The sequence below is a fragment of the Echeneis naucrates genome, chromosome 19, assembly GCF_900963305.1.
Source record: "Echeneis naucrates chromosome 19, fEcheNa1.1, whole genome shotgun sequence".
Lineage (NCBI taxonomy): Eukaryota > Metazoa > Chordata > Actinopteri > Carangiformes > Echeneidae > Echeneis > Echeneis naucrates.
Genome location: NC_042529.1, coordinates 9,220,296 through 9,232,402, shown reverse-complemented (window position 1 = coordinate 9,232,402; position 12,107 = coordinate 9,220,296). Strand labels below are relative to the sequence as shown.

Sequence of the window (12,107 nt, the reverse complement as noted above, 5' to 3'; positions counted from 1 at the left end):
AGTTTTAAGACTGACTGTAATTTCATTTTAGGTTTAAAAAAGAAAATATGTTTTGAAAATATGGACATTTAAAATATGCTACTTGTATGTGTACATTTTGAAAAAAACAACAAAAAAACAAATTGTGTTATGATTTAAATTCATATTATTGGAGAGTAGTGATGATAATTGAATATAATATGATAACAATAATGATCATGATTGTAAAAGCTGTAATTAAAAAAAAACAAAACATACCTGTAAAGTTGCACCAAAGGAGTTATTTTGCAGTTTTCCTTCACACTGGCTGCTTCTAGGTAAGTAACAAGAACGACACATTAAAAGATATACACTTAGTTTATCCTTGAGCTGTCAGCTTTACAGTTGCTTGAGTGCTTTTCTGTCGGGGGTAGAACTAAGACCTACAAAAACACAGAAAGACAGCGTGCACAGAGTGAGTTAAGGAAGGAAACTTTGGGACAGTGTTGACAGTAACAGTATGGAAAGAAGTGGTCATGGGAACATTACACATAATTTTACTCAGTCGGGAACTGATCACAGGAACAGCAAATCCCAGTGCATGTCACTTATACATGCTATTTGTGTTCTTTTCCACAATTGAAGATGAATGATTTCTCATAATTTCTCATAATTCATAATTCAATGTAGTACCTTCTGTCTCTTTATTTTTTATTTTTACTTTAGCAATGTGCACGTAGTGGCCCTGGAAACATTGGAACTTCCTGTGCTGATGGGGACTGGTCAAATAAACAGAAGACCGCCATCTACTGGTCTGAGTTTTAACTTCAAAATGCCATCAATCTTAATTCAACAGATGGAATTTCTTTGGCTTTAGAAAAAGTCAGAATAGTCAGTGTGACATAATTAGCAGAAGAAGAACATGGAGTGCTTTTCAGTGTTTATGTCCTTTTATAATTCAGTTCATACTTCACTTTCAGCATCAATTATTTTGCTTTGCAGGAGGTATTTCATAACATAAAATTCAAAAATATTAGTTTTTGCTTGTCAAATGTCCAAAGATTAGCTGATGGCAGCCTTAACCGTAACCCTTGAAGCTTCATTTGTAACGTTTTATATGTTTTATCAGTGAAAGTTATTCAATTATTTAATTTCATATCAACATAAATTTTTTAATGCAAGAACTTAATATAATACTTCTCATTTAAGGACTTCCAGTAAAATTCTCTAAACTATTTCAATCAACAAAAACTTACATAAACTCAACCCAGCTGGCTGCATGTGAATCCCTTTGAATCTGTTGAAGAACCAGAGTTTGTTGATTGTAATTGAGAGTACGATCAACGCAATCGTATGACAACAGAAGCAGCCCTGCTCATTTTGGAGTGTGACGATCCTTCATGTTCCTTTACCAGGAAGTCCACAAGCTGAAGTACAGCCTCTGCTGTGATGGCAGCTGCAGTCCTGTAAACATTTGTCTTCTAATCATAAATCAGTTTCACCCACGGTTTCATTCTTTCTCTGTTTCGACGACACACACATCAAAATAAGATAAACATCACGAACCCCAAAGATGCTCAGTCACTTCCGCTCACAATTTTTGTTATTGATTCAGCTGATGATACAGAGAGTTCAGTTTGTGTTACATCTTCTGATGTCATTTTTATGAGTCTGGGCATAAAACCATCCCACGTTACTGTAAGCCACTTTGTCCTGACACAAATGTAATTACCAGCATTCGATTTTGTTATTGTACTTGTATTGTACATATTTCAGATTCAACTAAACAGGCAATCTAAGAATTCAACAATCGGCTGAATGCAAATGGGAAATTTTTGACAAAAATCCTTACTGGTGTCTGTGTAAGTAAGAACAACTACAACTATTCAAACTTCCCTGACCCATTTAATAATTGAATGATTAAGAAAATATAAAATACCTGTAGATATCAGTAAATACCTGTTTTTTATACACTTCACTTAAAACATTCTCTAAATTTTTTGAGGGTGATAAAACAATTTTACAAGCAACTGCAGACTGTACTTACTGTCAAAGGCACGGAAGATGTCCATGCATAGTGTGAGAAGCCAGGTCAAAGCATTAAATCAGCTATGTTTAATTATGTCTGAGACAATGTCTGAGTCATAGGTTACTCAAATGAGGTAGGACCTCCTTCTCCGAACTGCTTTATAAAAGCACAAAACATGCCGCTATTCAGAAAGAACTTCTCCATTTATTTATGTTTGGCTTTTTATTTATTCCTTATTTATCCTCTTTCAAGTTCCTTTGTCTCTTTTCCAAATGTTTTTATTTCCACACACACCTTTCTGTCACCTGTCTTCTTTTCTATTTCTCATTCAATTTCCTTTGACTCTGTCATTTTATCTTACTGACTCCAACCCACTTTTATCTTTTAATAATCAAGTCAGAGAGGGGCATCTCTACACAGGTAATTATAATGTTTTCATACATATTCATGCATATATAAATGTATTATATATTCACTAAACCAAAACACCTTGGAACCGTCATAATGCCAATTTTGTTGATCTTGTTGCAGAAAACCACAGAAGAGGCCTGTATCTTCAAATGACTCTAGACGGCAGAGTGTCAGGAAGTGATGCCCAGACTCCTTACAGTGAGGATTATCAGTAACAGGCATCATATATGAGACCACTTTAACTGAATTTCCCTTCAAATACATCCGCACAGTACTCTGCATAACTCGAAAACCAGAAAACCGATATATAAACACAACATCTATAAATGTGTTTCTTGTGTTCCCAGGTGTGCTGCAGCTGAAATCTATTAAACCAGGCCATATAGTCATCAAGGGACAGTCATCCTCCCTGTTTCTCTGTGTGGACAACAGAGGCCATTTGAGGGGGCAGGTAAAGCAAAGAAAACTTAAACATGTTTAACGTCTCTGTCACTGTCGTCACTCACTGTCAGGTTGCATTTGTTGCCATTTTCAGAGACTCTACACAGAAACTGACTGCACCTTCCAAGAGCTGCTGCTGGCAGATGGATACACACGGTTTGTTTCCTCTCATCATGGATTTCCTGTGTCTCTGGCATCAAAACATTCCCCAGGACGACACTCAGTCCCCTTCACTCGATTCCTGCCACTTCGGAGTACTCTAAGCAGTGAGACGGTGTCAGACCATCCACCGCACAGTCAGAGATATTTCAACATGGATTCTGATGATCTTCTCGGAATGGGCCTAAACTCAATGGCCAGTCCTCAGTTCTCAATGGAGCAGTGACGAAAATGAATAGATATTTATGTACATTCTTTATTGAAAGGATAGAAACTGCATATTTTTATGAGCTAAGCAGTTTTGACTCTCTCATTAATTTATTTATTGTGTATTTATTGTGGATGGTGTGTTTTCAGTGGTTATTTAAAGATATTTGAGTTAAGCTTCTGAGAGCATGTTTGTGAAGACATTTTCCCTGTTGCAACACTATGCCAGCATGTTACAGTAAGAAAGGCTTTTGGAGTTTCTCTATTATGGAAATCTGGAAAGTCCAGTAAACTCATGTTTGTACTACTCAAGTGTGTTTATCAGACTGGAGAGAACTTTGGAAGGCAAATAAACATGAAATAAATTTCAATTTCGTTTGTTGCCATGCAATGACACAGGAATGACAAGGGAACATTTTAACAAGCCGCAGAGGATGAGAGGAATTCATTCTGACCCATGATCACAGCTTACATAGTGGAGAAGTGAGAAAACAGACTGATTATTGTGAGGATAGGACTGCTCTCTAGTGGACACATAACTAATGGTGGGAAGCCGGCCAACATCAGTCACCAATTTGCATTTGGGTTCCTGCGAGCATCTGAGTTTTGTGTTTTAAGGTGATCTAAACCTCCAGGAAAATGTCTCTATTGTTGTATACCATATGTACAGCTTAGTGTGTATGTATTTGACCATTTTACCTAATATGTATGATGCAAACTCAGCTCGAAAGCCGCCATAAATTGTCTGTGCGCAGTTGAACAGAGTGGACACCTTTTAATAAAATAACAATAATAGCTTTTTTTTTTATAATAATTTGTCATTCTGGCACATATGAATGAAAATTGACTTGAGCCCTTGATCTTTAAGCTGGGCTTGACTTGGGTCCAGAATTCAAAATTCAATCATGAATTTTGTTTTTATCTGCAAACTTCCTCAATGTAGCTGCTGTGAGTACAATACACTGTCACCTACAGATGTCATGCTGTGTTAATATAAAATGACTTAATAAATTCACCCTTTTACATGTTAAAAAAAAGTTTCTGATTTGATTTTTGTCACGGTTGTTGTTTGTTTATGTAGTTTTCTCCTACAGTGGAACAATTTTCCAATCAGTTTTGAAGGACTACTTTCGTAAAAATTTAACTGGAAGTTTGCTTTGATTTTGAAGTCCCACAGGAACATTTTTCAGTTTATTTCTGTGTTCACTAGCTGCTCACATTTTCAACCCACAAAATCATTTATTTCATTGTGACTTTACTGTCAAACTAACATTGTAACACAATCTCATAGACATTATTTAAGCTGTGCACACTACCAACATCACGAGTACACATTCTTTCCATGGGTCAACCCTCTGCTTTCGTGGAAAGTTTTAGGTGTTCCACGTAATCAAGAGCAATGTTATTATCTGCCGTCTATTATAGCCGGTAAGCCATTGTGGAAAAGGTGAAACCATAGCTTCAATCCGGATATATCTCACTAAGTGGATGTTGTATTTAGAGAATATGTAGCCTAAACAGTTGAGTGATAGGTTTAATTCTGTTTCTATTGTTTGTTTTCTTTTAGCGCCACAGTGCAATATGAGCTTTCCACTGGCACCATAGCAGGCTTTTCTCTAAATTACTCAGTACCGCAGGCAACCGTAAATGGTATGGCTTCTTTTAAGAAAATTAATGAAAATATAATCTTTATTAAAAAGTTCACAAATAAGCAGTTAAATAGAGAACTTCTGCAACAATAATCCAAACTTCCCTCTTCAACACAAGTACAGTAGGCACAACTGCACTGTTAAATAATCCTAGTGTTGTATTACAGCATGATAAAGGTCGCATCAGGTCACATAAACCACAACTACACAAGTTGTGGTACACTTTGCGTGACTTACAGAAGAATGTTGAGGATCTGGACTTGGTTTACGAGAGATCTCAGTCTGTCTGCAGTGACACCTCTGCTGGTTGAGTTTTGATGAGACAAGACATCTATATAACCAATAATCTATCAGCTTCCATTGCAAACATTAAGGCACAAAGTGACAGTACTAAGACATCATAGTAGTTCAAGGCACAGACATTCAAAGTCATTTAACATCTCAAACTCAAGCCAGTAGCATTAATAAATAAAACAGCTCATATTCACATCATAACCCTGAGAATGTAAGTTATATTGTTGTGAAAGTTATTGCTTTGCTGCCATTTCCTTTTCCGAACCTGTATTTCTGACCGATGAAATAATCTTTACTCCCGAATGCTTCTTTTTTGTCTTTTATGCATTTTTTTTTTCTTTTCCATTTTGTGTAAATGTAGAAAACATGCTCCCTAAACTTGAGTGACCAGTGGCTCCCTCAGATACATGTTTCCGCCTCTGAACTCGGTGGTTTGGCCTGCACATAGTCCACTCAGGAGAGTTCCATTAAGAGGGTTGCAGCTGCTTTCAATGGCATAATAATCCCCCTCAGGATCTCCATCCCTGTCGTCTATTTCTTCCCCTTCCGGCTCCTCATCTTCCCAAAGTGTTGTCTCCACATGGGTGTACTCAGTTTGATCCTCACATTCAGTCTCCCGATGGTAGAAGTAGCTAAAATTGGACACTATGACGGGGACCGGCAGTGAAATGGTAAGCACCCCAGCAATGGCGCACATTGAGCCAACCAGCTTACCCCAAACTGTTTCTGGATACATGTCACCATAGCCCACCGTGGTCATGGTGACAACTGCCCACCAGAAAGCATGTGGTATGCTGATAAAGGCTGTGTTGGTGTGGTCAGACTCTGCAAAGTAGATGGCGCTGGAGAAGAGGATGACGCCAATAAAGAGAAAGAAGATAAGCAGGCCCAGCTCACGCATGCTGGCCCGCAGCGTCTGACCAAGGATCTGTAGGCCCTTGGAGTGACGGGACAACTTGAAGATCCTGAACACCCTCACTAACCTGATGACTCTGATGATGGCCAAGGATGTTGCTGGGCTGGCGTCGTTGTCCTTGGCCAGCTCTGTTCCCAGAGTGACAAAATATGGCAGGATGGCACTGAAATCAATGATGTTCATGATGTCCTTGAAGAAGAGCATCTTGCTGGGAGCACAGCCGAAGCGCATTATGAGCTCGAAGGAGAACCAGCATATACACATGGTTTCAACCATGAAAAAGGGGTCATGGAAAACACTATGTGGAAGAGGCATGTTCTCAGATACGTTCTTTGCATGGGAGTGGTACCTGTAAAAATATTCCTGAAGTGGAAAAGACATGGAAATGGAATTAAATGTATATGTTTTGCAAGATCATTGTAAAATAAAAAAACAAATATACAAATAAAAACACAGAAATTTTAAGACAAATTCATACTTCCAAAGGCTGTTAAAGGAAGGTAATCATGAAACTAAAAGCCTGCAGCATGACACATAACCCGCCATAAAATGGTGAATTATTGTTTATTTTTATTGACTTATTATGACTCTCCACTTGTATGGGTTAAAAATAGCCTTAAACTATCTGTGTCATTCTTTTACCTTCTGCTAAGCTAAGTGTCCAGGCTAGTGGCCGTGTTGCCATGAGCGGTTTCTTTTCATCCATCTCAGGAAGAAAGCGAATAAAAAGTTTACATGCTGTAGCTGAGATGCTGTTTCCTGGTGTCCTGTTAAACTGCATTGAGTTTGAGTATGCTAACCTCCGTCTCATTGGCCCTCACTTTTGGCAGCATCATAAAAGCACTTGACATCTGTGGCTTTACATTTCGATCATAGCAGTAGCAATCTCCCTTTCAGTCCACCTGTCCTCCCATCTTCCATATCAGTTAGCATTGCAGTCAAGCATTAGATGGTGGCTGTGAAAAACATGTTACACGCGACATCATATATAATCAGTTAAACACATGTTGTTGAGGGTTGAGTGTAATATATAACATTTCAGGATAGTTGGAATGAAGCTGGTGTATTCCTTGTGGCTTTCGGTTGCAGGTCAGTGACAGTGTTTATTGCTAAAGGTGGACATCTATGTGTTGATCTGCTCCAAGGGCTCTCCTAAGACTAAATTTAAACCTGTGAGATCTCCGAACAGAAACATGAGCGCCTCCTCATCCATCTCCAGCTTCGTCGCGATCGCATCTCCGCGGCCACTGTAACATTGCCGGTGTGGTTCAGTGGGTCTGCTGCTGATTAGGACGGGAGTAAGTTACATTAGTTTCCTGGCAGCCTGCGTGTGCAAAGGCAACCTGGCCTAGCACAGCAGTCCTGAAGGAATGTGTTAACATGACCCACTGTATGCCACTCATCCTGCGAGACCTTTTCGTCTCCGGTTCTAAGCCACCGGAAAGCTTTGGCTCACCTTTGTCAATGTGCTCGGTCACTTGTGTGACCTTTTATTAACACACCTAACTGTCTCCTCTCCATGTTGTTCCTTTCTCTTATTTGTATCGCAGGCCCCACCCTCTACTCCCTCTACCCTTTAGCGCTTCCTGAATCCAACTGTATCAAATTTAACAGCTGACCTGAAAATAATCACCACAAGCTTGTCTCGGTCTCTTATCCCCCTTTCTCTTGCTCTCTCTCCCTGGTCTGCTTCCAGACATATTGGCCAACAGTTTTCTCCATGTCAGTATTTTTCCTTTTAACAGGCTGTAGTACTCACCCAGTGTTTACCCAAACACCTGCTCCCAATGAGATCAGGTTTCCTTCTGACCCAAGCAGTCACTCACCTCCCATTCAAGATCTTATATCCTGGTGGCTGGATTCAGGTTTTATTAGCACTTTAGGCCCTTTGTTGTAAGTGTTGCTGTTGGATTATTTATGCATGCAGATTTTTTTTATTCAATGTAACTGTTGGTAGTGTTTATTGATCTTGCTACACGGACACTGTTTCTGTTACTTCTACTTTAAAGGCCACTACATCTTTCTTCCTGATGCCATGCACCTGATTTTCCTAAAATTTGGAGACCTTTAATAAGCATAGAAACTCCTCAAAGCTCCCAAACCTGAAGCAGTGAATTTCAATCACATGTCCTACCTCTCGTGACTCCTTCTCGTTCCGGAAGTCCGGCAGCGTCTCCAGGCAGAAGATGAGGATGGACACCACAATGACCATAACACTGATGATGGCTATGATACGAGCGCCCGATGAAGACTCAGGGTGCTCAAACAGCATCCACAGTCTTCTCTGGATTTCGTTGGATGGTAGCGGCCTCACTTCGTCTTTAGGAAAACCTTCATCCTCTTTGAAGCGGTTCATGATGTCCTCTCCGAGCTCATAGAACAATAGTTCATCCATGAATATGTCCAGGGGTATGTTTGCTGGCCTGCGAAGCCTCCCGCCAGACTGGTAAAAATACAGAATAGCATCAAAGCAGGCCCGATTGCGATCCAGAAAGAGCTCGTTTCGAAGCGGGTCAAAGTACCGCGACCTCCTTCTGGGGTCACCAAGCATGGAGTCAGGGAACTGGGCTAAGGTGCGGAGCTGAGTTTCATAGCGCATCCCTGAAACATTGATGGCAAGCCTTTCACTCAACGCCCATCCACTCCTCCACAGAGACCCAGAACGACGGCTCGCTTTCTTCTTCTCCTTCTCATTTCCTTTAATTTCCTTCTCTCCTTTTTCCTCGCTGTTGAGCTGGTTCTTCAGTTGTTTACCTTTCTCTCCATCGTTCTCTTTCCTTCTGCTTCCTCTTTCATCTTCATGTGGATCCCTGGTGTCCATCCCTGTAAGTGTCCCAGACCAGGGAAGAAGGCAAACCACTCTCCTGAGAGGTTAAAGAACAAACCGTGTCTGAAACCACTAAAATAGCTCAATTCAATCAGTGGATTTACTTTTCAGCTGATGAGCATTGCAGACTAAACCAAAAAGAAAACTATAGGGAACGTGCTGTTGCTGCGTCTGGTTGTTTCTGCTTTGTATAACAGCTCTCATCACAGTTAAATATACTCATTCACCTGTTGGCATGTTAAAATTGTGTCTAATTTGGAGGGTGATCTGCAGATTAGTGTGAAGACAGGACGTGTTAGTATTTAAAGTATTTACTCACTAAATGTAAAACAGCTGCTGACAGACACTAATGGCAGGATGAAAAATCACATTGTTCGTCTCCCATGGGTCATCAGGCTGGCCGTCCTCCTTCCTGTCATCGTGCCTGTCTGTCATATACACAAAGTCCTTGTTTGGTTGTCCACTTTCAATTGACACTGACAGTCCAGCTAAGCTCTCAGGCTACACTGAACGCAACCTGTGCTTCCAGTTGTTTGGTCAGGGAACATCCACGGTCTTGTCCTGTCCCTTCCTGCCTCACGCTGTCTGTCTTGAAATTTTTGGGGAATGCTGTCCTGTTGAAATTCAATCTCTGTAGACCCCTCCAACCCCTCCCTGTCCTTTCCCTCCATTTTAGCTAGGGGACAAGACAACCTTCAACCTCCCTATCAAATGTCACGTTTGCCTGGCACCACGAGGTATGACCCCCTCTAACAAGTATGGTGCTCCAACTGACACACTGTGCCTCATCACCTCAAAATAATTTTATTTAGAGGTTTATTATTTAAGAATAAAAGACAAGGCTGTTGTTTTCCAGAGAAGCAGCAGTATGTAATGATAAATGTATGCATTTAATGGTCTAATCTAGTCATTTCATGGATGTGGATATAAATTTGTGATACATAACCTGATGAAATACAAAGGTATGTTCAGTTATGGTTGTTTTTGACACAGTGTCCTCTGGGAAAAAGTAGATAGTCAGATCATTCAGTGCGTTTTGCCTCATTTTCTTGATTTTTATTTGATAGTAACTGATAGTACTGAAAACTAGCTAAGGTGGGTCTTCTTCAAGGGATAGATAGAAAGGAGTGTTATCATTGAAAATTGACATTTACATTCATATGTACTCCCAATTTTCTTCTTCAATTTTCTTTTGGCTGTTCTATAGACTAAATTTCTTTTTCTCCCAAAATCAGTTTTTCTTTGCAGGCCCTTCAAGATAAGAAAATAAGATGAAGATAAAGAAAAGTTACCAAACAGGAGAATTTCCTCATGGAGATTAATAAAGTATTTCTGATAACACATGTAATTGTGTAACAATTAAAACATTAAAGATCGATGAGCTCCACAAGGCTCCCAGTAACAGCACATGCCTTAAGTGGACAGCAGTCATTGTTAATTATTAAAAGCACCTGAGCTTTTCCTGTTGGCTTTGCTTTTTTTACTCACTGAGCATTTGCAAGATTTATTTAGCTTTCTCGCAGTTCTCCCCTTTGCAAACATGATGCTTCTTTGACCTCAAAAAAATAATTGGACTCTTGTCCCCTATGTGCCTCCTCTTTGCCGTCTCTTCCAAATCATGCCCCTGCCAGCGTCTCAATCTGTTGCTCAGCCCCACAGGATTGTTATGTGTCACACAACATGCTTAGGCAGGAAAAACAGCCACACCTTGAACCATAGGGCTGAATATCTGGTATGTACATAGTGCAAATAGCTGAAAAAAACATGGAGCCCTACAAGGAGACAATGTAAAATACTGGCAAACACATTTTTCCCCCCTGCAATACTGTAAAAGTAAAATGGCTCAAGCTGCTATAATTATTAATAGAACTGTCTGCAGTGTAACCTATCAGCTATGCATTTGCGATACGTATATTTGAAGGCATGTTAGTAAAAGAAAAAAAAAAAAAGAATAAAAATGATGCACAAAAAGGCACAAATCTGAAACAACTACAAGGTCAAAAATATAATATGAAATTGATCCAGCATTGTGACACATTGGATAACGCTCCCTTAAAATAATCATAACTGTGATTATACTAACAGCAAATAAATACATAAACAATCAAGAACAAATCCGCCAATCAATAAATGATGTTATTACTGATAAGTCTTCAGCAATCTGATCCCACCGAAGACAAACACTACTCAGTGTTACCACCAGAGGGAAGTGATGTTTTGCTACAAAGTAGAAAAACACCAAAAGAGCCCTCTGCCGACATTTCCTCACAGCTGCCTTCAGTCAGAAAAAATACATAAACTTCCTGATAACTTCACATTGCTACTTCTCCACATACAAAGTGCAACCGTATAATTACATAGTATTAACTGAATGCTTTTTGTGTTTAAATGATGTTAAAATCTGAAATTTAGATTGGAGGTTACTGTGACCGATCTTTTGAAGATAAAATATTTGGTGGCAGCAGGAGCCTTGTCCACAGAGCTATTGAACACAGACCACTGCAGATGTAACACCATAGAGATGTCTGAAGCGTAAAATGGATGACTAATCAGACTCTTTCTTTCCGTAATGGTCCTCACACCACATGGTTCAGCGCCTTCATTGTGGATATGAGGATCATCCAAAGAGCAGTGCAAATTGTTTGCATTTGCCCCCTTTTTGCAGTATTTTGTGTATATTTTGATTCTTATGTAAGAGTTGATGACTGTGTACCTTCTTACTGAATTCAAAATCAGAGTGAGACTTTTGGTCTCCAGTTGCCAAATATTTTTAGTTATAGAATTATTCTGCATCATTGCAGTTAAAGATATTTTATGTTGTTGTCTGGTTTCTTATCAAAATTTACAGTAACAGTTATTTGATATCAACCAAGAAAAGCCACACTTAGATTACTTCATCGTTCTCAAATACCATTAAATGGTTACAAATTACAGATTGCTTATAGATTATGTGACAAGTATTCACATTAGAGAGCCTAAATGTTTTAACGCAGTGGTCTCTGGGTAGAAGAAAACCTGAGACGTCTAACACACAATGTTCAGGTACAATAATTTAGTATGTCGTCTTTCATTTTCTAGACAGACTTTTGATTTTCATTTTGTCCCAACTTGAAATCAGATCATATCAATCACTGTTTGTGGTTGGGTGTTCCCGACAGGCTGATGAGCCATGCTAACGGTGGCAGTCAGTGCAGGATCGGCCCGTATCCACCCCAT

General features: G+C 39.5%; 2 protein-coding genes across 3 annotated transcripts; one reads left to right on the top strand and one right to left on the bottom strand.

Moving 5' to 3' along the window:
- Positions 1–2,259: 2,259 nt before the first annotated feature.
- On the top strand, positions 2,260–3,224 carry fgf21 (fibroblast growth factor 21). The gene is made up of 4 exons (XM_029528242.1): positions 2,260–2,407; positions 2,519–2,596; positions 2,746–2,849; positions 2,934–3,224. Exons 1-4 carry the CDS (start codon positions 2,260–2,262, stop codon positions 3,222–3,224), a joined length of 621 nt encoding a protein of 206 aa, XP_029384102.1.
- Positions 3,225–4,831: 1,607 nt separating this feature from the next.
- On the bottom strand, positions 4,832–9,467 carry LOC115059706 (potassium voltage-gated channel subfamily A member 7-like). Of its 2 annotated transcripts, XM_029527347.1 has the most exons (4): positions 9,211–9,467; positions 8,199–8,928; positions 7,638–7,660; positions 4,832–6,413 (listed from the first exon to the last, which is right to left on the bottom strand). In XM_029527347.1, exons 2-4 carry the CDS (start codon positions 8,883–8,885, stop codon positions 5,522–5,524), a joined length of 1,602 nt encoding a protein of 533 aa, XP_029383207.1. In that variant the 5' UTR covers positions 8,886–8,928; positions 9,211–9,467; the 3' UTR covers positions 4,832–5,521. The 2 variants fall into 2 exon arrangements, with proteins under 2 accessions (XP_029383207.1, XP_029383206.1); XM_029527346.1 differs by lacking the exon at positions 7,638–7,660 and having other exon boundaries at positions 4,832–6,427.
- Between the last annotated feature and the right edge of the window lie 2,640 nt (positions 9,468–12,107).

Coding starts and splice junctions, on each gene's coding strand:
- fgf21 (XM_029528242.1), top strand. CDS start 2,260: ATGTTTTTATTTCCACACACACCTTTCTGTCACCTGTCTTCTTTTCTA. Junction 2,408..2,518: donor AGAGGGGCATCTCTACACAG/GTAATTATAATG, acceptor ATCTTGTTGCAG/AAAACCACAGAAGAGGCCTG. Junction 2,850..2,933: donor GAGGCCATTTGAGGGGGCAG/GTAAAGCAAAGA, acceptor TGCCATTTTCAG/AGACTCTACACAGAAACTGA.
- LOC115059706 (XM_029527347.1), bottom strand. CDS start 8,885: ATGGACACCAGGGATCCACATGAAGATGAAAGAGGAAGCAGAAGGAAA. Junction 7,661..8,198: donor ACGAGAAGGAGTCACGAGAG/GTAGGACATGTG, acceptor AATTTGATACAG/TTGGATTCAGGAAGCGCTAA. Junction 6,414..7,637: donor GATTCAGGAAGCGCTAAAGG/GTAGAGGGAGTA, acceptor ATATTTTTACAG/GTACCACTCCCATGCAAAGA.